General features: G+C 42.3%; 1 protein-coding gene across 7 annotated transcripts in view; it reads right to left on the bottom strand.

Moving 5' to 3' along the window:
- The window catches only part of LOC119650646 (phosphatidylcholine:ceramide cholinephosphotransferase 1-like), a 175,956-nt gene that overhangs the window by 68,291 nt on the left and 82,838 nt on the right, over window positions 1-24,827 (bottom strand). Inside the window, exon 1 of one of the 7 annotated variants that reach the window (XM_038053574.1) lies at window positions 15,122-16,438. The exons of 5 other annotated variants lie outside the window; for them this stretch is intronic. In XM_038053574.1, coding sequence (XP_037909502.1) covers window positions 15,122-15,220 — 99 coding nt within the window. In that variant the 5' untranslated portion in view covers window positions 15,221-16,438. Of the gene's footprint in view, window positions 1-15,121; window positions 16,439-24,827 lie in introns of those variants that run through there. One more of the 7 variants, XM_038053577.1, reaches the window with a different exon arrangement.

The following is a 24,827-nucleotide window of genomic DNA, read 5'->3' on the forward strand; positions in this document are numbered from 1 at the left end:
AAAAAACTGGGATGTCAGAGGACACTGAACTGGAGACGCTAAAACAGTTGGGCGGAGAGTATTTTTACAAACAATAGCAAAGGAATTGCAGTCGATTTTAGAATATAAAAAATCAATCAAAGATCAGTATATCAGTCGGTAAGATGCGACCGATTAAAAATTTTTTTGGGAGACTGACGAAACAGTGCATTTTGCTTTGACAAGGTAGATATTAGGGCCACACAAAGCGAATTAGGAATTCATTCACCGCTTCTTGATTTATTACGATCCTTGCAACGAAAGTCATAAAATGGGAAAAACCCTGATTGAAGTAATTGTATCTAATTTTGTGAAAGTTAGCTCTCCAAAAGTTATCAAGGCAAGACATAAGAACTTATAATGACCCGACTGAGGGCAAGTCAGGACAAAAAATTACGACCAAAATATTGTTTGCTAACATGGGTTATTGTAAGGGCGTTCGTTTCTTAATACCATTGCTTATAAAAGTATTACTTTTGAATCAAGTTGAAGGTGAATTTTTCTAAGAAAGTACCGACAAAATTAGTTCTGAGTCAAAATTTAAGTTCGCCAAATAGCTGGCGTTTAATTTGTCACGAGTATGTAGACATTTAAGGCGCATCACCGGTAAAAATGTTTCATCTGACGCGGCTAGGTTTTGAATTGCACTTTTACGATCAAGAGCCACTTCAAATGAATAATTTGATTGCCCCTCTCGAGTGCCCAGAGCAGCGTAATGAATTGATAGTACTCCAACAATCTAGTTCACTTAGTAGCGCCTACATCTCTTCGCGAAGCTTCTTTTAAAATTTCATTTTTATTATCCCTAGGAGCGCGAACTTATTACTCATGCTAATGATCCCCATTTGGTAAAATGTTCGTAATATTTAAGTCACTATTCGCCCCTCCACACTTCAAAAACAGTGAAGTAAAAAGTCTAGTCGTAGGGTCAAAGCTCCTGCTGTGCAAATTAACTATCTTGCCAGTCCTCATGAATTTCTGGGAGATTTGGGTTCTTATCAAATCAAATTTTCTAGATTCTAACCACGTTCGGAAGAAGGATCCATTGGAGAATTTTTGGTTCCCTACCTATGGATATCATTCAGGTAGAACTTTGAAGGGGTAATATCTGGGATAGAAGTAGTGGACGTGACCAGCCCTGCCTCAGATGAGGTTATGGCATAGACGCCAGGCAACTACTAGGATGCAAGCGTCTATCAAAGTTGTTTAGTGTTGCACAGATGCCATATTAAGGGATATTAGGCGATTAGGATGAGTCCTGAATTGGCTCTATTGTATGGCATTCTCAATTGTGCATGCTCGAGACGATTGCTGGCAAAGGAATTGAAAAGGATGACAGGGAAGTGGATACTCACGAATTGGTACCAAGAACGAAAGACATTCAGGAAGCTCAACACAATTAAGATTAGAACCAATCTGGCTATCAACTGTTACCTCGAAAACCTTGTGAAACTCAATCGTTCTTAAAAGTCGATCATGAAAGAGACGAATAGGTGTCAGAGTACTGACATATTCTGAGTGTGCCATAGAGATAAGGTGTTAAGGTTTGATTGGAGACAGCTTTGTTCAGTAGGGGAATCAACCGCAGACTTTAATTTTAGATAGTCAGCATATACAAGACAGGGACAAGTTAAAAGGAAGAAATAGCATTTATGAGGAATTCAAATAGGAACGGGCGAGGAATACAGGTTTAGGGAAAGCAGGATGCAGGAACAAAGAGTCACATAGAACCACTGAAGGAGACTGCATATGACATACCGGTTAGGTACGATCGTAACCAGGAGAGAAGAACAGTTGAAGGAAAGACGATCGGTATTTGCTGAGAAGTATAGAATTGTCAATGGAATCAAAGGCTTTGGAAAAATCAGTATAGACAGTATGGGCATTTTTTAGAGACTTCGTGAGAAAGTTTCAAACTCTAGCAAATTAGTGACAGTTGAGCGCTTCGATTGACATTCAGGCTGTCCCTCCACAATAAAGTGACCAAAACGACCTGAGAGCCAATCTTTTACATAATTGTCAAGGATCTTGAAGGTCGAGGAAAGAAAAGATATTGGGCGATAGGTTTCGGCCAGTTTAACATCACTGTTTTTATGAAAAAGAATGATACGAGCCTCTTCCTATTTGTTGGGAGGATACTCTGAGACAAATTGTTATCAATAATGGTAGAAATAGGAAGGGAAGGTTCATATTTTTTTGAAGAAGAGATTTGACAGGCCCTCAGGACCACGATCGTCGTTAACATCTGAACTGTTTACAGGAAATTTGACAAAGGGAGGAATGGCAGGATTTAGAAGAGAACTGGTAGATGTGCTGGGGCTGGCTATGGAAGTATCATCTACATTGAAAAAAAAAGTGGAGCAAAGGAGTAAAAGGATAAATTATCACGGAATTATCTAGGAGAAGTTCACACGCAGATTCAGACAAATTACCAATAAAAAGGGCGAATTAAATATAGCAACGGGAAGAGTGGGCGAGGAACGAGAAGTGCGGGTGAGTGACCAGACTGGCTTGAATTCCCGACGTTCAAATGAGTCAACAGTCCTCACTAAATACTGTGAGTGTTTTTCCTTTATTAAAGTTTTAATAGGCACTCTTAAGACTACAAAGTTGACTCAATTTTAGGCATTAAATGAAGAGGGGAATGGCAACTGAGACTAGTGTTTCGCATGTAGCGTCTCACGGGTATCAGCAGAAACTCAAACAGAGTGTTCGTACGTAGAGGTAGACGACAAGGGAATAAAAGCAGCAAGTCCATTATAAAACGGTAGGATAGCCTGGTTGCATGATAAATTATGCATCTCTCCTCTCCAAGCTATTGCTGAAAGAAGCTATTCAAGGCTATGAAATTCGCAGAATGGAAGGCTAATTGAGGCACCTGTCATACAGCGGAACGATAAATTTGGAACTTCAATATCTGACTAAGTTGGGCATGCAGGCTGTTATGAAAGGGAGACAGTTCGGAGGGGCAATATGATCTTTAAGTGAATCATAAAGACGAACGTATAAGAAGTTAATAGAAGCGAAAGGAATATTCTCTCTAACGATGATACAGACACCACCGCCGGAAAGTTTACCCGACGACTGAAAATCACGATCGCATCTTTTGTCAATTTAGGACGGGCAACAGGATTCGAAAATTTCTCCTCTCCTCGAAAATCATAATCGATAATAGCTACGACGATGAAATCCACGCACGGTTGTCGACAGCCAACAGAGCCTATTTTAGCTTACAAAAACTGTTCCGCTCGAAACGTCTCCCCATAGGGTCACCATAGCCTCTTACTGTACAAGACAATTATCTTCCCAGTCCTCCTGTATTTCTCGGAGACTTGGATTCTTAGCAAAAGAAACTACGAACTCTTGGCCGCGTTCGAGAGAAGAATCCTACGAAGGATTTTTGGCCCCCTACATGAGGATGGACAATTCCGTAGCCTACATAACGACGAAATCTATGAGTGATACCACGATCGTCTGGTTGTGGATAAAATCCGGTTCAACAGGTTGCGGTGGGCGGGTCACTCATCCGTATGGACGAATATGGCCCAGCCCGGAAAGTCTATAAGGGCAATATCTATGGTAGAAAAAGAAGACGAGGCAGACCCTGCCTGAGATGGTGCGATGGCGTAGGATAAGGGCCCAAAATCGGGATGTCTGGAGTTCCTTATTAAGGCGGGTCTAGACCGAATACCGGCAGTTGCGCCGTTGGTGATGATGATTGTGGTTTTCCCAGAGATGCGTGGGTCTCACTCACGCATTGAGACATAAAAATATTCCTCTCCGTTTGTCATGTAGTAACAGATTCCTCGTTCGTCTGTTATCTTTCTGGGAAAAAAACTTGTGACTTTTTTCCAATCTCGTGTTTCTATTTAACTATCATATGCCCATCATAAAATTATCACACACTCATGATTGCATGTATTTGCCTTTTTTTCAATAATTTTAACAAAACGAGTAAAATGTGTGTTTGCCCTAAATATAGAAAGACTCGATAAGTACACATTGTCGCAATCGTAGGTGATGGTAAAATCTAACATTGAATTGCAAGTTTTAGATAAAAGATGTGAATTCGTTTAGCAGTTATGAGTATGACAAAACGAGCGACATGCATGTTATATGAACAGAATATGACATGATAGCATTGTTAAATTTGTCTTATCTGATTTGTGCCCGTTTTACAATAATTAGGTGGAATGCAACGTCGTGAGTAATTTTAGATAATGTAGTGAAGTAAATATACATATGTAAGAACGTAGAAGATGATTGCACGAAAATCTATTCTAATTGAACACGTAATACAGAGAAAAGGGACTACATATATATATGCCTTTAATTGTGCTAAAAATAGATAATTTCGGGACGATAGTTACGCTTGTATAATGGTGCATGAAGGGATAATTATTCAACTCTCAGTGTTAGCCGACTATAAAAGGCAATGAACGGCGCCTCGCGATAATGAAGGCGAAAATGTTGCGTTGGACTAGTGGTGTAACACGCCATGATCACATCCGAAGTGAGGATATCCGTGAACAAAATGGGGTTGCACTATTCGAGAAAAAAGGGAGACGTGTTCGATGGAGTGGTCACGTATTCCGCGCTGAAGGAAACTCATTTGCGGAGATTGGTCTGAACATCAAAATCGATTGGAAACGACCAAAGGCCAGCAGAAATAACTGTGGCGTGATACGCTGGCTGGTAATTTGAAAGCCTCCAGATCAGGCCTTAATATAACAAAGGGGCGCAGCCGATCAAGATGAGCCAACCTTGCTTCTGAACGGCACAAAGACTGAAGAAGAAGAAGACTCTTTTGTCTCTTGACCTCGAGCCCCGGGTTCGAATTCCAGTCGTGTCATGCGTGTCCCTAATTTATGGTGTACTTAACCTGGCATAATCATATCTTTTTTTTGCCAGCAGCAATAAAAGGGTAATTATTGGGCGTTTCTGGGTTAACTTTTATTAATGTCACCGCTTCCAGGTACTCTTTTTACAAATCTTCATCAGAAACGTGATATAATCTAACTTTTCCAATAAAGCATCTTATCTCGGTAAATATATATACGTATTTTCAAAAAGTGCGACCAGTTATCTTCTCTGATACTATCAGACAGTGATCAGATGACGCTCTCAGGTATATAAGCTTGGAAAATAACTGAGTGATAAATCCAATCAATACTGTACTGATAATAATGGCTTTTATTGTAGCAATAAAATAAAACAGGAGATGCGCATTGAAGTTGGGGAGGGAGGAGGAAATCAGTCACACTGAGCTCATTAGGGGGCTATCGATTATTATTCGTCACATACGTCTATCGATCAGATTCATCGTTTGCTTAAATATTGGCACTGATATATGTATTGTATTTTCGGGCTACATACTAGGCTAATATATATAAATAACAGTCAAATTGGAAAGTTAAATATTGTCATTATCAGCACAAAAAGTACAAATAGCGGCCTTTCGGAGTCATCTAAGTGCGCCCGTTTAGTTGACGCTCATATATTCATAGAAGAATCTTAGGTAGAAGCGCTTGGGGCATTTACATTATGGAGTGAGAGACCTTTTAACAAAGCTCGTGATTCATAGTCGGAATAATGATAATAATAATGAAATTAAACTTGGGTTTTTATTGTTTCACATGCACATGATAGCGTAGAAAGTTTTCAAATGGGGCTCTATTGTCTTTGTTTAAATTGGGCCTATCCCACGTCCATGCAGGTTTCTTACTCATCAAATTAGGAAAATTTTTGTATTTTGGCTTATCTTCTATTTGAATTTGAAATAATCTACGGTAATTTTTAGTGAAAATGACGCACGTCTTTTTCTGGGAATTCACATTTAAGCTAAACCTGGTTAATTGCTTTCAAACTCAGTATATGACGCGGCAAATTTGCGCTTTATAGAGATAAATTTTGAGAAGATACTTGGAATGAACGTGTTTGAAGACTACAAGGGATAAGCCTGCAATAGGGGACGAACACAAAGATGAATACAAACATCCATGACCAACTGCGATTGAAACTCGGACGAGCTTGAAAAATATTGCTATTTTTAAGCCATAGTATACGTGACGAGGGGGAGGTCGTACAATGTCTGAAAAATTAAAGAACATATCTCGGCAAGAAGCGTTTCAATTTTGATTTGCACTTGCACTGCGAAAGGTGCACCCCGGCTTTCCTCCGCGATGGCGTTCAGAAGGTCGTTTTGCTCCCCCCCCTCGATCAAACATTGCTTCCCCTGTCTACTGACTAAGTACCACTTCAACCCTTGAAATTTAAAAAAAGTGTAAGCGGATCGACCACCTAGATAAGATCCTCTTTATCCAACCAACGTTGTGTATAAGCGCATTTTTCCTAAGTGTCTTGTTGATTTTAGGAATAAGCGGACATCACTTGGAGCTCAAGGTCCAGGTCAAGAATGTAAGGGAGATGGGCCATGACATCCCATCCGAAATCTATCAGCAGTCTCCATGTCTCCATGTCTGGTCGAGCGTTGTCGTTAAGTAATTTCCGGAGTTCGGCGGAGTTCTGAGTAGCCCGTCGAAGGTTTCTTTGACTGTCAAAATACCAGTCATATTATATTGTAGTTTCGGAGAGAATAAAGTTGACCAACAACAGCCCTTTCCTGTCCCGAAAGATGGCCGCCATACCTTTGCCAGCAAACCTTTTTTGGCTTCTTCCTTGTTTCCTGCATTGTTGCAAAAGCTGATGGGCTGATGGGGGTCTGAAACTAGGTACTTCTCGCTTCTTTATTCATCGTAAACTCATACAACTTTCACTGAATTGTTTACACAGGTTACGGACTCGCTAAACAACTCTGCATATCTCCGCACGACGTATCTAGTAATGGGAAACTTCGTTTCGTAAATCTGTCAAGCAGACACTGAATGCCTTAGTGAGACGGGGGTGATGCAGTACAGTGGAGAAAGTTGCTGCGTGAAATAGTGTTATCAGATTTCGATTAACGCATCCCACATTCAATCTACGTTTGGGAACATTATTTTACGAACGACTGTCGTCTCCTGTAGCATTTGAGACAATGAAGCTCACGTAGCCTACACAATGACGAAATCTATGAGCGATACCATGACCGTCCGGTTGTCGATAAAATCTGGCTCAATAGGTTACGGTGGGCGGGTCACTTAATCCGTATGGATGAGGATGATCCCACCCGGAAAGTCTATAAGGGCAATATCTATGGTAGAAAAAGAAGACGAGACAGACCCTGCCTAAGATGGAGCGATGGCGTGGGTTAGGACGTCAGACAGCTTTTAGGGATATCGAATTGGTGGACCTCGGCGCAAAACCGGGATGTCTGGAGTTCCTTATTAAGGCAGGCTTAGACCGGATACCGGTTGTTGCGCCGTTGATGATGATGATGAAGCTCACGCTTCCTGCTCCTTTTCACAAACAAATATTCATTTTCAACGAACCTCGTCCCACGAAGTGAAACGCGAACACCTCTTCATTCATGCTAGAAGTCCAAAACAAACCATTCAGACATTATTAGCCATAGCAACTTTTTCATCTCCAATCAAAAAATCCCTTATATTGTAGGGGCTGTGAGGGATAAAATCTGAAATACAACACTAGCCAAGGTCAGGACAAGAGAGTTTCCAGCGCGTGGTCGCGTCTTCATGGTTATCTGAGAAGCTTCCCCAGTGAAGTCTATACTTCACCCTCAAAACACAGTTAAACACGCTTGCAAAAACGACAAGATTTTTTTGACAAGCTATTCAGGAAAAAGGGGGGGAAACTATATTCTACAAGGTGGGATGGAAGTGAGGCAAACGAATTCTTCACAAGAGAGAGAATTGTTCAACCCAGAAGTCAGGTGTGGAATACAGCCGGAAGCAATTTTGAGAGACTGGTGTCATCTTTATCCGACAAATTGAAAACGAAGTCTACTGGGGTAGGGTGCCTTCTACGTGGAGCGTCATGTATAATAAAAGTAAGAAAATTCTTATAGAATACTGGCGGTAAGGTTCCAGTATGTTATCGCGTCATTACGCTCAAGCTCTGATCGAAGGCATGTCCTTTATCTGCACTGTTTGATTACCAACAAGGTCTCAACACCAGCTTCCTTTCTCACTGGTTCGGTTCCAACATTTTTTTTATTTGACTGTGCTAAATAACCCTATCAGAATTTTATCAAACGTTTCGCCCACCAATTCAACAGAAGCTCCAAAATATTTTACAATACTAGTCCAAGGAGTCATCCAATCATAGAATTGCCAAAACTGACAAATGCCATGTAACCTAAGGTCAAATGATCCGTTTGTTGGTTCCAGTTTCAAAGGAGTAATTACCTGTTCGGCGTCACCAAAAGCGTAGGAAGTAAACCCAACTGGCTTTGATGGAAAAAGGTTTTAAGAGGAAGTCAACTTGGGATACCAGAAATAGGAACAAGGTACCACAAACTTTCATCAAAATAAAGTTAGAACTTGAACTGGAGAAGTAGAAGACTGGAGAAAAACACCCCATCTATAGTCCAAAGTTTGATGAAGTCTACTATCGACAGAAACCACGTTAGTTAACGCCTTCAATGCTCTGCCTTTTAATAGGTATCAGCCCAGTAGGAGACTCCGTTACGGAAATTTACCTGTGTACTAGCGGGCGGCTGAAATTGCAAGTCTACCAAGGAACTGCCTCCGATTTTGGTGCATTGCATTACACCCAAGAAGCCAAGATCAGGTAACTTTATATACGTGGAATACAAGGGAGCCAAATAAAATTTCGTCACAGGCAAAAAGTAGGCTGCTGGCAGAAGCTAGCCGGTGGCATTAATAGGGACTCATGGGGCTTCGGGTATAAGTTGGTTACAAGAAAACTTGGTGCTTATTTATTACTTTGTTCAATAGAAGCAGAGGACATGGAAGAACTCCTGCGGATACTTTTCCTGTCCACTCCAACCGAATTGATGTTGTCGATAAGAGGAGGAGTGCTCGGTCTTCACTTAAAGTGACTGGGAGATGCGGTGTTACCTATAAAGGACAAAAAACACCAGACCGGATGATATTCCCAGCAAAGTGCTGAAATTTGTATTCATTTATGAGTCGGATTTCCTATTCAGCGGTTTCAACGGGGGCGTCTTTCTTTCCCACTGCAAGATTGCAAGGCTGGTGCTGATAATTGAAGGTGGGACTTGTTGAGCCGAGATGTAAGAAACTTCAATTCTACGAAGAGCTGTGGCATCTTCAAAGCGCTAGCAAATTGTTTCCGTATTCTAGGATAGTCAGAGATAAGGAGACTATTCCCATGAAGTTCGTCTCCCGGCGCATTGCTTGAATTTGTGTGGTGAAAGAAAAGCATTACCTATGTTGCATCCATTGGTGCGAGCTCATAGCTGCAAGCACAGCATTATATATTCCCGGGAAACATACACAAGAAAACCGTCTAGGTGCCATCGAAACACTGACACATCTATACATGAGCCACAAGGGCCACGAGCCAGTTAGCTACCTTATCCCTACCCCTTGAATGAGCAATGACATTCCGTGCCCCCTAGATTGATTTGCTTCTCCTGTGTATAGTGTTCTTGATCAGAAACTATTGAATGAACTGCGTCCTGCTCAACGAGACTTGGGAAGGACAGCGCAGAATGGGGGTTACATCGGAAGGTACTCGGGGATCTACAATTTTTCCGATCATTTTGGAACGCCGTATACGATATTCTGCTGTGATTCGAGATGTCTGACGAATCGCATTTGGTCGAATACCCGGAAGATGTTCCGGTACTGGGGACGAATACCCTCAGTGTACATTCGGAACTATGATGCGATGAACCAGCAGGTGGATATCTGAGTATCGATTATCGACAGCTGTGGAAAAAACTGAAGTGGTCTTTTTGAAGCTGACGGCATTACGGTTAGCACGAAAATGTGCTCCTTCGAGCAGATTCGGAACACCGTAGACAAAGCTGCAGCTAAAATAATTGCAATTTACCGGCTAATGGCCAATGTCGGAGGTCCACTACTATAGGTTGGCGTCCTCAGTAAGGAGATTTGATGGTTTATTTTCAATCAGTTTTATCGTGCTCGCAGCAGCCTGTATCATGTGTTAATTTAGTACGAGTAGTTGGGGAAGCTCTGCTCTGCTGAGTTAAGGAGTCTTCACTATGTTCTCAGCTCAGATCGGAGCTATAGGAAACTAACGTCCGATAGGTGCGCTATCTGATTTTCCACAAGATCTCAACGCACTAGCACCGGATCATTTTCTAATCGGCGTAGCTCCAGTAGTATTATCCAAATATTCACTCAACAATCTAACAGAAATTAGGCAAGCGCTTAATCAACCAGTTCAATGATAACTCTACCACATGTTCTGAAGGAGTTCTCCTAAAGTTTCTATTGAATTGTCAAGTGACATTATGAGGATCACAAGCCCAAACCCGGTTCTTTAGTTCTGATGATGGACGACGAAAAACGATAATGGTGGGGCGGCGTTCAACCAGTAACAGCCGTAACCAGTAGCAACACCAGTAACCAACACCCCCTCCAATTGATATTCGAGAGCATAACAGCAATCTCTTATCAATATCCTGGAGCGACAGATTGGATACAACAATTTTTCTGTAGTTCCTTTACGACGAGGCATCGTCCGCGTAAAGACGAAACTCTAACTCTGTCAGGAGGTTGACTGCCGAAAAGAACTCAAGAGTCTGACAGAGTCCGGAAAGACTCTACGCCTTCCAAAATTGTACGGACCCCGTCGTCATCATCAAAAGCAAAGGAAATAGACCCAATTGAAATCACATAGGCTCTGATGGAAAAGGCGTCTTTTAATATCAGAAACAAGGAGCAAGGTACCCCAACATCTCTTCGACACATAATTTGAATCCAAATTGAAGAAGGAGAGTGCAAGATAAAAGCATCCTGTCTATAGTTTACAGTTTAATCTAGTGCTATTGATACTCGGTGTCATTATCGGCAGAGGCAACATTACCCAGATATATAAATATAAAGTAAAAAAAATAAAGTAAAAAGACACCGTCATCCAAAAGGAGATTTTGTCCCCAGAACTCACATGGCACCGTACGTCAGCGTCAGTGTACCGTTCTCTCAATATCTTGAACATAGTAAGGAAATTGCCTAAGACCCTTATCAAGCCAAGATTAACTGATGCAATACGTGTTGCGGAAGAATTTTCACCTAAAAAAGATGGTTTAAGCGCGAGGTGGTTCACAATTAATGTCGTTAAAAAAGTGGTCCAAGTGATGGGATTGGTTGGGGTACACTGTCGCCGCCATCGCTTGTGATGCTCCTTGTGATGCTAGGTGTGAGAAGCACACTGGGAATAGTGATGCGACAACTTAGTTCTGAAGAAAACCGAAGTGATCGTCCTGACCGAGGAAAGGGTTGCCACAGCCCTTCCTATTCAGTTTAGAGAAATCATTGTCTTGTCGAAACCGGCAGTGAAATATCTCGGCATGATGAGAGATGCGAAGATATGGTTCTCCAAGCAGACTCAGCATTCCGCATAACAAGGTTTCGGCAGTAATGATGATAATAGGGGTCATTCTGGCTCCCAGCATGCTGCGAAGCGGAAACCTATATACCTCGGAAAAGGAAAAGTATTTGCATCGCTTGTGAAGAGCGAGCCTGTATTCTCAGCGCATGGTAGCGCTCCTGAGAAAGACAATCAAGGGATAGATGGACCGTGCATCTCACTACAGATATGCGACTGAGGTTCAATCAAAAGTACGGTGGGGTTGACTAGTACCTTACCCAGTTGCTCAACGAACACGGATATTTTCCATGTTACCTGTAGACAATCGGAAAAATACAGTCACCTAATCACATTAACTGCAAGGATGAGCCACCCACACCCTTTTCTTTAATAGCAGATGGAAATACCATCGCCACGTCCAGTAAGGTAGCATGTTGCACTCAAGACATTCATTATGGTGAAAAAGAGAGAGATGCTTGGGAGAGACGACAAGGTAACTGAGCTCTCTGAACGATGGGTGTCGGTTACTACACTGAATAGGCCTGACCTGAGGTAATGTCGACTTCAAATTTTCCAAAGAGTTTAACTCGATGCAGCACGGAATATTGTGCGCTGCCAATGCCCCTGTGATAATAATTACTAGTTTCTCTGCAATGGTTCACCCTTTGTTGAAGCTGGCAAAATCGAGAAGCGGGAAGTGGAACGGGAATCGAAAGTCTGGACACTATTCCACGAGGATCCAAAGTTAGAGCCTTTGTGATCAACAAAGGAAGATCTAGAGTGGAAACCAGGCAGTTTTCTGTCAATCGACCCTTCAAAGTGTTGTTTAAGGCTGTCCAAAATCGCTTTGGCTATTATCTTTGCGACAGGCCCCTTTCATGTTCACACTCAAAGCAGCTTGCCTTCTTCAGAACCTTAACAATTATCCCAATTTTTTAGTTCTTGGATAAGTGAAAGTAGCAGCTCAGCAGAAACTTGAGGGGCTGCTAAGAATAGCTTCGTAGATAGACCGTAGATAGAAAAGTGACAGCTTTATTTCCCCGAAGTAAGTTAATGGCTGAGATTATTTTACTTCTGTTTGGAGAAATAGTGCACCACGTTAAATGGTGGGACTATCCACGGCTTCACAGCGGTCAATAGTGACGGAGAAGTGTAAGGTTTTTGGACAGAACGTAGCTTAGCGAAAGAAAGGGGTTGTGGAAGAATATCGAACATACGCAACCTGGATGAAGTTGCGTTCCACAAGTAGCGTCCTTTGTGATCGACGTATTAACAAACGTCTCAAATCTACAATTTCCCGCAATGTCGTCCGTCCTGTCGCCCTATATGGTTCTGAGGGTTGGCCGACTATAAAAGACAATGAACGATGTCTTGCGGTAATGCAGACGAAGATGTTGCGTTGGACTAGTGGCGTGATACGATTTGATCACATCCGAAATGAGGATGTCCGCGATCGTTTTGGGGTTGCACCGATCGTGGAAAAGCTGCGAGAGAGGTGTCTTCGATGGTATGTTCATGTAATTCGCGCTAACGAGAATTCACTTGCCAAGATTGGTCTAAACATAGAAGTCGATGATAAAGGACCAAAAGGCAGGACAAAACAACGGTGGCTGATACGCTGGATGGTTATTTAAAAGCCTCGAGATTGCACCCAGATCAGGCATTCGATAGAGCCAAATGGCGAAACCGATCACGACGAGTCGACCCCGCTTGTGAACAGGACAAAGGCTGAAGAAAAAGAAGAGTTGAAATAGTTGGGCTGTGGCGCTTAATACCAAGTAAAAGCAAGCGTTGCATGTAAAAATCTTTTGCGGAATTTGGTGCTCATCTAATCAAGTATCTATTGTAGGACACCACTTTGAAGCTTTTAATTCCAGGAGTGACCACGCTGCAGTTTTTTTTAAATTCATCTTTAAAAGCACCTGTCCGTTCATTGTTACTCTACATATGACGCCAAAATGTCATGAAACTCTGCAAAAACCTTCGCTCTGACCACTGCCACCGCCTTTGAATTTCATTCCACGCATCTTTTTGAATAATTCGTTTTGATCACGTCTTCGATGTGCACCCAATTGAACGTCACACACTTTATTCAAAATATATCGTTTGAATAAATTTTCCATAAATTGTTATGTAACTTGGGCTTTTGTTTACTTTTACTGAATGGTCACCTGAGGAATTTGACCATGATATTGAATTGTATTGGTGGAATATTGAGGTGATCGGCCAGAGTTGGAGCTGATGGTGGAACTACGCGGCATGGATTATGTGGAAGAGTCGCAGGTTCGTGTATCTTAATCATGATATCTGCACAGAAATAGGGGGTTGCCGCTAGGTTGACAAATAGGGCCACTAGGTTGACAAATAGGGCCAGTGGTGTTTTCATAGTGGAAAGGTAAGCAGAATGGAAAGTAGTAGTGGCAGATAGTGTGCTGTCTCAAGGCATTGCTCTCTGTTAGAGGTGTCACTACCCCTGAGGTGGTTCTTCTCATAGCTAGAAGACACCAGCGCAAACGAGTTTGATCCCATTATTCATGGGAAATTCTCGGTTCTGCTTTCTAGTCGCTCGAGTATAAAAATGTCATGTCTATGAAAAAAACTAATCTGAAACCTGCCAGCTTAGCCTTGATAAATTGACTTTGAAACATTCCGCAAATGCGTCAGTGAAACACTTCATTTACTTGCTACCCAGCGACGGATCAGAATAAAACACAAACCACCTTTTGCTGTGCCATCAAAATGAATTTTGAATCTGTGACGCATAATAAGCAAAAAGATACTCATGCGCATGATTAAGCTTTGCTGCTTCCAACTTTTCTTCGCTATCATCTGATTTGTCTCTCACTTTGTTACTGAAAAGATAGAGAGTCTGGGTACCTATACACAGGCAATCTACAATAAATTCAAGAACATTCGGTCAATATTGTTGCCTTTTGGTCATCCCACTTTGAACGAATCCAGGTCTTGTCAGAAAGATATCTCACAAACAAACTAATTTTTAGTATTTATAATAGTTTATATCTTGTATCTGGCTTTTTAGGATCTAACAGATAAATGTTTTGTTTGTGTGTGCGTTTATTGCCGTCTGCTTTTTGTTGACTTAAATGCGACATTTAAGCAAGTCACTAACTATTTTTATTGAATTCTCAGGCCAGATTTTGCGAGTCGTCTTGTTATTTGGCTCGTCTGAGGTACAGATGTACCGGAGAAATAAACTGAATCAAAGCTGGGAGACATGTTGGTGGGATGAACATTTTTCTGTATCTTGGGGGAGGGGGGGCGAACAGACGTACCGAGAAGCGGAGATCTAGTGAGCTAGTTTTGCTTGGGCAGAACACTTCCGTCATCTTTATTTTGCTAAGGCTTAAAATAGGTGGATATGGATAGGGGAAAGACTAGAGTTCTTAGAATTTACGCGCGTCAATTTTAGGTTTTTCTGTAGATCGCTTAGTTCTACTGAAGAGAATTGCCTCGGGGCTAAGTTCTATGTCAGATTCATTGGGGCCCATTCGTCAATTATGGCAGTGGAGGATCTCCCGAAACAGGACACTTGGTCTCCTAGTTTCCACACATTGTTTCCCGAACTGGATCAACAAAACCACATCAAGTCCTTAAACTGTCTAAAACATGACAACCAACAAACATAACATTTACATACTTCGTACTCCTGTCGCCGATGTGCACTGGTACAATTGAAACAAGTTCGATAGTTGAACACATTGAGCAGCTCCTTTTGCAGTCGTTTGCCAGGTGCCATGACTTTCCGGCTGATTTTTTTATGAATGGTAAAAACTTGGGAAGACACTGATCGCAGCACAATACAACTAACAGCCAATGATAAGTATGCTAACAACAACAGCAATGGGAACACGATATCTCATTAACGGCGGATTTAGGATTCCAATTAACTTCACGGAAACATTCCTTTCTTCCACTTTTCCGTATTATTTTCATCGAAAGAGATCACTTGCTCGGAGATTCTGCATTGAAACTAAGACGACTGCGGAAAAACATCTATCTGAAACGCGATGTATCTAGTGAGGCACGTTCAAGTTAACAAAAAAAAAAAAATCTTCACTTTCGTCCGGAGAAAGAAGCAAAAGCTCATAAAAACTGCATTTGAAGAAGATTCAATGTGCGACGAGGGTTGTGCGCTTGCATGTCGAGATGGCAGATACTAACGATATTGCTGCGATCACCTGTCTACGTACGCGTTCTCCCTTTGTAAGGTCTTCCACCTCTTCCCTGTGAATTAGTATCTACCGACTCAGACCACGATTATTGTCCATTTTCAACACTAAAACGCGTTAATCATAGAGCGAATGAGCCACAAAATTTAGCGACCCTAGAGGCCCCCTTAGTATGCAAATCCAACAAATCAAAGCGCAACCCCTAACCGATGCGATCGCAACTCACTACTGCGTTTAGCGATCTCAGTGTATTTTTGCAACGGTCCCAGGAGAGGTGAGAACCCAACTAGTATAAGTATCTTTCGCGGAAATTCGGTGAGTATGCACGAATCGACCAGTACAACGAACGCACCGATCGGGCAGAAATGACGATTTTAATATTCTATGGATAAAAAAAAAATCGACAAAAAGTATATTCAGCAACTTTGTCAGCAACTCGCTGAATTAGCCAATCTTAACGTATTCTATCTTTTTTTTGGGTACACATGCACTTAACAACCACTCCGAACCGTGTCTTAGCTACATACTGAAGTGGATTTCACGCCATCAGTATAGTATCTTGTATCTCTGCCGGTGTGTTGTGTGTACCCCGTGTCGAAACCAGTTTTTCCTATATTTGTTGTTGTTGCGCACAAGATCGGTTCGGAAGCCGACGCGGGTGTACTACAGGCAACCTTGCTTACCATGCCGAGTGTATATTTAGAACGCGCGTTCACTTTTGCAGGAGGCGCGTTGGCTCAAACTGTATAAGAGTTGATTGGAGATACTTCGAAACTAGCGAGAGACTCTGGGTTCCCCTTATCTGCGCGAAACAGCTGAGCGATCCGGAACGACTTTATCACCGAAGCAGTGGTATCTGACTATCTTTAACCGTTCCACTGCGTCACTGCTCTGAGATTTCAGAGTATCTACGTGCTCGGAAGTATCTATTTGCGGGTACTTCTGCACTTAAAACCGTTGAGAAGCTCAAGCAACTAAGTCAGGCTAGTCACTTGTTACAATGGAATTACTTGGATCAGGTTCTGGTTCTGGTATTCTCCTTCTAGCGCTAACAATGACGCAACTGCCCCCCATGTACAGAAAGTACTTACGTACGAATATGAACTGAATATGAATAACTGAATAGTGAATACTAGACCCAGCGACAAGGAGCACTTACAAGCAGACCTAAACCATCTAGAGAAAGTCCATTACACCCAACTGTTCATCCAAGTACTTTTGTACGATAGAAGCGCATACTTTGGAGAAGTAATACAACTGAAAAAGATGGCACCAACAAAAACCTGAGCGTCACTAACTCAGCGAATTAGTTGGATTAAATTCAAAGTTGACTGCGTACGACGGAGGAGATTAGTGCCACACCAAATAATGCAATAACACTGCACTAGGCGTCTTCCGGCGAGTAGATACCGCGGAGTTACTACACAGCCCGCATGCCACACTTTATCTAAATAATTAAATTTAGAGCACGCTATCTAGTGGCTATATCCAACGAGGCGTCTGTCTGCAATGCTGTTATCTAATTAGAATTAATTCGGTGAATATTGACGATCCACTTTTGCCTCCACGTTGATGACTTGGTGATGGTGATGATGATTAGAATGAAGAACTGAATAATGGATTCGAAAAGAGAATTATTTGATGAATTTAGAAGTGGAGTACTTGGAGTTAATTTTTTCTGGTTCATTTGGTATTAGCACTTATCGAAAGTGTAGCGAATGAACGTTAGGGGATAACGCAAAAAATACTTATCGCTTGGGAGTATCGATCTAAAAACAGCCGAATTGAGGTATAATTCCATTAATAATGCCATAAAAAAGAACCAATAAGATAACTTGCCTGATGTTCGTGCTAGATAAAAAAAGTGGGGAGAGATATCTGTGTTTTCTATCCGGCATTTTGACGGAAACCTTACTTCAGATACAGCAAGTCGAAACAAATTATGGAGATAAGCCTTTGATAATCGTGGAGCTAGGAGAGGTCCACTTGCACTTGAGAACGGCTTCAGCAAAGTAATAGACGATTGTCAACCTTGTCCCCAAGTTTTTCCGAAATGGCGCCCAGCGTGGGGTACCAGCTTCGATAAAGTAACAGACGATTGTCAACCTTGTCCCTAAGTTTTTCCGAAATGGCGCCCAACGTGGGGTACCGGCTTCAGTAAAGTAATAGACGATTGTCAACCTTGTCCCTAAGTTTTTCCGAAATGGCGCCCAACGTGGGGTACCGGCTTCAATAAAGTAATAGACGATTGCCAACCTTGTCCCTAAGTTTTTCCGAAATGGCGCCCAACATGGGGTACCGGCTTCAGTAAAGTAATAGACGATTGTCAACCTTGTCCCTAAGTTTTTCCGAAATGACGCCCAACGTGGGGTACCGGCTTCAGTAAAGTAATAGACGATTGTCAACCTTGTCCCTAAGTTTTTCCGAAATGGCGCCCAACGTGGGGTACCGGCTTCAGCAAAGTAATAGACAATAGTCACCCTTGTTCCTAGGTTCTTCCAAAACAGCGCCCAACGTGGGATACATTTCTTATCAACAGGTGGTTTGGGGTATGATTAAATGATCATTCAAGTTGATCATTTCGAGAGGTATTTCGTTGGAGCTGTCCTTTCGAGGGAAATATTGTAACTTTACCCTTGTCAACCACCCTATTCGTTGATTACAAACTTTATATTTAGCCAAGGGAAAAGGAAAAGGGAGTGATGCCTTCATTTCTTTGATCCCGGCTTAAGTTTTTCGCGGTAATCTCAGCGAAATCTTGGCCAAGTACAGCATCACAAAAAAACTGAGAAGATAAACGCACCTCGAGGTTTTGCAAATCTAAACTGCTAAATTGACATCCTTAAGGTCATCCTGCGAATAAATGCGGGTTTGCCAAAGCAATTGGTGATAGTCACCTCAAATTACACCCCGAGATTCCACTTTACTAAATTGGCGCCCAACGTGGGGTTCACTTGTAACGAATCGGGAGGTGAACTATTTTTATCTATCGTTGTAAGCAGAAAGTTGACAAAGCGATACACCTCCTTGTCTTTAGAAGCAAAAAACTCGCAGTATCACTCTTTGACCTTGTCCAAACTGCTGAAGCCGACCCACGAAAAAAGTGGACCATGGATTGAAATAGGTGGTAGTTGGACGGCGGAAGACTCGGAATATGTTGGTCAATGTTAAAGTAACTGAATTGCGTCAAGATTATCTAACTGTCCATTGGTTCGTTCAGCGATATGGACTTGTTTGCTGTCCTGGTCCAAAAGAAACCGCTTACAGCTGGCCAGAGTGGGATAGTTTCCAAAAAGCCTAGCAAATATTCCATCAAATTGTGTTCAGGAGAGGTCTGATTTGACTAGCTGGCGACACCTTTGAAATGAATCAAAGATACAATAAGACTTTTCTTAAAAATCGGTAGCGTTTGAGACTACCAGTTACCCTATTTCTTAAGGATCGTTTAGATTGTTGAAATAGACCCATTCTTCGTAACACGACACGCTTTGGTGAATAAAACATCTTCAACGGGGATTGTCCAGCAAATATTGGTACGATTTTGAGTTTATTGTTCTGTCAGATCGTAAGGCATGTCTCTATAGCATTACTTAACCTCTCCGAGAATGTGAAAACGCCGGATAATTGACGTATGAGGAATAGCCCATCCAACGGGTAATCAGCAGTTATTTTACGATGAGTCGGTTTCCATAGTGTTTTATATAGAGTTGGTGCCGACGTTAGTTGCTCGAGCTATTTTTTGGGGCTAAACTTTGAACCTAGCTTCGCCGCTCTTTAATTTTTGATAGTAGTGCCCATAAACCATACTTTCGGTTTCTACTTGGCACTTGGCACTTCAGTTTCTTGGAAGTCTTTTTTGGAATAATAACCTAAAAGTAAAGAAAAAATCTTGACTGACGGTTTCGTTCAGGCAGTGGCATCTCATCAGACCCTACCTCACCACCTAATTCTTTTTCGAAAAATAAGTGGAAAACCCAAAAAAAAAAAACCCGAAAAGTGCTTGAAATTCCTTTGCTTTATCCCATTACTTTGATAGAAATCAGGGGATAAAAGAGTGTTTATAGTAGGTACAGTTGGCTGTGCAGAGATTTTTAAGAAAAGGAAATTTTCCGATCTAGCTTCTGGGAGATTAGTGGAATTTTAAGGTGGCAGGTAACATTTTTCGATTTCAGCACGGCGCTTATAACCTACAATATAAGGATTCAAATCCAAACACGTTCCCATTCTTAAGAACCGTTCCAACTGCGGCAACGATATCCATTGTTATCTTTAGTGGTGGTGCACGTATGGCTCGATTAGGGAGTCGAAAATATCGAACTCTCTAACCGAGCCATCCGCCCATCACCAATAAAGGCATCTGACTTCAGGAGTACCAACTGACGGTGTGTCAACTAATCTCCTACACAGTACATAGCACAGTTTGTCAGTACACTGAAACAGTTCAGATGGCAGACGGCACAGACTGCGTAGGAGTAGATAAAGGACGAGATCAACGATTTTGGTACATCAATCCGTGAAATAGTCCCCACTCTATATACCATCCAGCACCCCAACCATCTGTCTAATATACAACTAAATTGAAACACATACCGGGAAATTCGAAGAATCACCCCGCGACTTGGCAAAACTAACAGATATAATGATCTCCTGCCCAAAACATTTCCTCTCCTGGAAAAGCAAGTGTCCTTACGAAAAATTTTCCCAAGACCCACCCGTCCGCACTCTAAATGCATGAATAAAGCTGTGAAGTCGAAGTAAAAAAAAATCATGCCATAATTCTCCCAGACTACTAACCAAACTGGTCTCTTGCAGCACCCGCTTCTTCCAACCAGGCCTCCTGGCTCGATTTCAATAATTACTTTCGCCAAGCAAACCGCGGTTGCAAATTCCGTTAGGCAGCGCAAAAATAATATGTTAAGACAATCCTCTGCAATAAAAATCGGTCTTTTCTTGACAATTCTCATTAATCATTGGTCTTTTTTGAACGTCCTCTTCCTAGCGAGCTGAAAATGGACACAAATCTCATCTGCTCCAAACAAAACGAAAATCCTTTCCTGGTAGTTACAGGCCTATCTTCGTCCTCCGGTAAATTTATCGTCGATGAGCACTGCGGTAGAAGCAATTTTATTCTAGACTTCCAGGTCTTCAACTTCAACCTGCTTGGTTGAATACACCCTTCTAATCCTTAAAACCGATATGCAGCCTAGAATTAATTTCAAGGCACTACCGACAGCTAGCCTCCTTAATACGAGGAAATTGCCCTATTGATGTCCACGTAAAGATGCTTCACTCCAGGCAAATCAGCAACAGATCAGATTTTCACTGTGCGGCAAGCGACGAAAAACTGCTGGAGTATGGACATCAGTTGTACCATTTTTTCGTCGACTTCAAAGCCACACATGATAGCATAGTTAGGATAAAACTGTGGACGACCATGAGAGAATTCGGTATCCCGACGAAATTGATAAGACTGACTAGGCTGACCCTAACCAATGTGCGAGGCCAGATAAAGTGAAGCAGGATCACTTTCGAGACCATTCAATATCAAAAGCGGTCTAAGACAAGGAGATGCCCTATCATCCGGCCTTTTTAACCTGGCCCTGAAGAAATTAATCCCTGATGCTGAGGTAAATGCGAGGGGTACGATCCTCTTCAAGTCCACCCAACTACTGGCCTATGCTGACGATATCGACACCATGGGAAGAACAACCCGAGATGTACAAACTGTCTTCATCCAGATCGAGCAAGCGGCGCGAGATCTTGAGCTGCACATCAATGAAGGCAAGACAAAATATATGGTGGCAATATCAGCACCAAAAACCAACCAACCAACAACATCAAATCGCACTGGTCAAACGGGAAGAATAAAGATAGGAGACTACAACTTTGAGACCGTTGATCATTTCTCCTTTCCAGGGTCGAAAATCCCAATCGATAACAGCTACGACGATGAAATCCACGCACGGTTGTTGGCAGCCATTCATATTTCAGTTTACAAAAGCTGTTCCGATTGAAACGGTCCTATGGTGAGAGATCAAAGCTCTTACTGTACAAGACAATGATCTTGCCAGTCCTTATGTATTCCTCGGAGACTTGGGTTCTTAGCAAGAAAAATTGCGAACTCTTGCCTGCGTTCGAGAGAAGAATCCTCCGAAGAATTTTTGGCCCCTACATGAGAATGAACGATTCCGTAGGCTACATAACGACGAAATCTATGAGCGATACCATGACCATCAGAGGCTGTGGATAAAATCCGGCTCACTAGGATACGGTGGGCGGGTCACTTAGCTCGTATGGATCAGGAAGATCCAGCCCGAAAAGTCTAGGAGGTGTCCTACCACTTTGCTGAAAATCATCCAGGGGTTATTCCCCCAGCAAGAGGAGGGCACCGAAACATTCTAGCCACCAATAAATGTGACGGCAATTCTTTCAGTCACCAGAGACGAGCTTCTGGAAATTTGCGGTACAATAGGAGATAGTAAAGCACCGGGCCTGGAAGGAGTACCAAATAAGGCCCTTAAACTTGCCGTGAAATCAAGATCAGACACGTTCACTGGGTTATTCAAAGCATGCATGTCCGAGCTGATATTTTCAGCGGTATGGAAGCGGCAGAAGTTGGTACTTCTGCTTAAGTCTGGTAAACAACCAGGTGAACCATCCTCATACAGACCCATATGCCTTTTGGACATTGGGGAAAATGCGGCGAATTGGAATCTAATGCGCAAATCCCTAGCGAAAGTTACTATTCCCGCCTATCTTGCCGCTATCCTTGATAATTTTTTAGTTGAAAGTAGGCTCTGGTATGATACCGATGCCGGACCTCAGGAGTACGTTGTTTACGCGGGTGTCCCGCAGGGCTCCATATTGGATCCACTACTGTGGAGCATCATGTACAACGATGTGCTTAATCTTCCATTTCCGGGAGAAGTTACGGTGATGGGTTACGCCAACGACATAGCTCTGGTTATTGTCGCAAAGCATCTCGAAGATGCTGAGTTATACTCAAGCGAGACAGTCAGTGCTGTTAAAAGTTGGCTAGAGAGCTCTAGTCTGACACGGAGGAAAAAACGGAAGCGGTCCTCATCACTAAGTGCCAGAAGAAAAATTACGCCTGTATAAGAATCGGAAATCAAATCATCATTTCCAAGCCGTCAATCAAATACTTGGGGGTGGTGATAGACAGGAAGCTCAGTTATAGGCAACACGTGCAGTATGTTTGCGACAAATCATCCACTGCAAGTATGACCCTGGCAAGGATGATGCCGAACGTGGGAGGGCCACGGTATCCCTTTAGGTTGCTTGTAGCTGGTGTGGTAACCTTAATCATGCTCCATGTGACCTCAGTTTGGGGGGAGGCGTTGCGGATGTCAACACATGTCAACACTAACAAACTGAGTGCAGTCTACAGGAGGACAGCCCTGAGGGTATGCTCTGCCTTCAGCGCTGTCTCAGATGATGCAGCATTCGTCATCTCTGGAATAATGCCGATTGACATCTTGGCAGATGAAATGGCGAACATATACAATGTGAAGCCAATCTCTCTCTCATCGCAGATGAGGAACGCTGAGAGGGAGAGATCCATAAATAGATGGGAACGCTCGGGAAACGATCGGTGGACTCACAGTCTCATTCCTGCCAGCAAGGAGTGGTTGGAGAGACCACAAGGCGATATTCATTATAACCTCACCCAGTTTATCACGGGGCACGGAAGATATCGCCAATACCGGCACAGATTGAAATTGGAGACCTCACCCGGCTGTTCAAATTGCGATGGAGTCCCAGAGGACCCAGAGGATGTATTCTTCCAGTGTCCGAGATTTGTGGAAGAAAGGAGGAATCTAGAGGAGACTCTAGGAGAGGTGCTGGTACCAGAAAATCTGGTGCCGAAAATGGTAGCATATCAAGAGAATTGGTATGCGGTCAACTCCATGATCGTATCTATCCAAAATAAACTGCAAAAGGCAGAGGAGAGGAGAAAATTGCGGTCTCTTGCGCCGCATATAGAAGGAAGGTGACTAAGCTGGAGTGAGCTGACTCCGCCTCGTGATGTAATACCTTATGGTGGTTCTGCGGGGCAGGGAGGGAGTCGGGGGTGGTTTTAGTGGACGCTGGTGTGGACCAGTGCGTTTGAAGATTTCTACCTCCTCAAAGAAAAAAAAAGACAGACACAAGACCTTAAAAATGACAGTCCCTGCTGCCGAGAGTAATATCTTATAATAATAATTAGGACCCAGCAGCGGTAGCAGTTCGAGTGGGACTGAATGAACTATTCCTATGGAGCAGTTCTTCGGCAATATTGTTGTTTTATTCTAATTATGAATTTATCTATTCAATCAAAGTTACAATCTAAGAATTGAACCTTCGATCGCATGCGAACAGTTGGACTCCATTTTCTGAGACAATATATTATCACCAATAATTGAATGACCTACGTGCTCACCCTATCAATTGTATTGAATATTACATTTTTGCTGATTGATTTTATGTGTTAATATTTGTATAAATTGTTGATGATCAAGGTTCTGTTAAAAAAAGTCAAGTGGAATTTGATACATGTTAACCTAGGAACGAAAATAATACACAATTTACGTTCCATGCTCCCACGTTACGTTAATCATTCGCTGCGGAAAGAGTATGTATCAAACCTCTATGACACATTCAATCCAAACGAACTGACCTTGCTTGGACCTTGCAAAGGCTAAGGGAAAATAAGGTTCATTTTCTGGAAGCATAGCAGAACAACAGAATAGAAATTCATCGAAGAATAAGCCTGATTTATAGAGAAAATAGACCTTTACGAGTGATCATGTTGCCGAAATTGATGTAAATTCTGAAGGAACGCCAAAGGCATAAGCAGGGTCATAAAGGGGAAATCCGGGCCTATAGTGATTTTATCCACAACCGGACGGTCATGGTATCGCTCAAAGATCTCGTAATTGTGTAGGCTACGGAATCGTCCATCCTCATGTCCACAAGGATTTTTATGTCTCTAATATTCCCATATTTCTTTCTTCAGATAAGTGGGTTGCCAAAAAATACTTCATTCATATTTTTCCAGGAGAATATTCCAAATCTTGAGAACCCTTTCATCTTGGTTTAGCACAAGGAACTTTTAAGGATCACCAGGCAAGAAAATGTAATTAAAAATACATTAGCCTGGACATGTTAGCTCCA

Source organism: Hermetia illucens, chromosome 3 (genome assembly GCF_905115235.1).
Source record: "Hermetia illucens chromosome 3, iHerIll2.2.curated.20191125, whole genome shotgun sequence".
Classification (NCBI taxonomy): domain Eukaryota; kingdom Metazoa; phylum Arthropoda; class Insecta; order Diptera; family Stratiomyidae; genus Hermetia; species Hermetia illucens.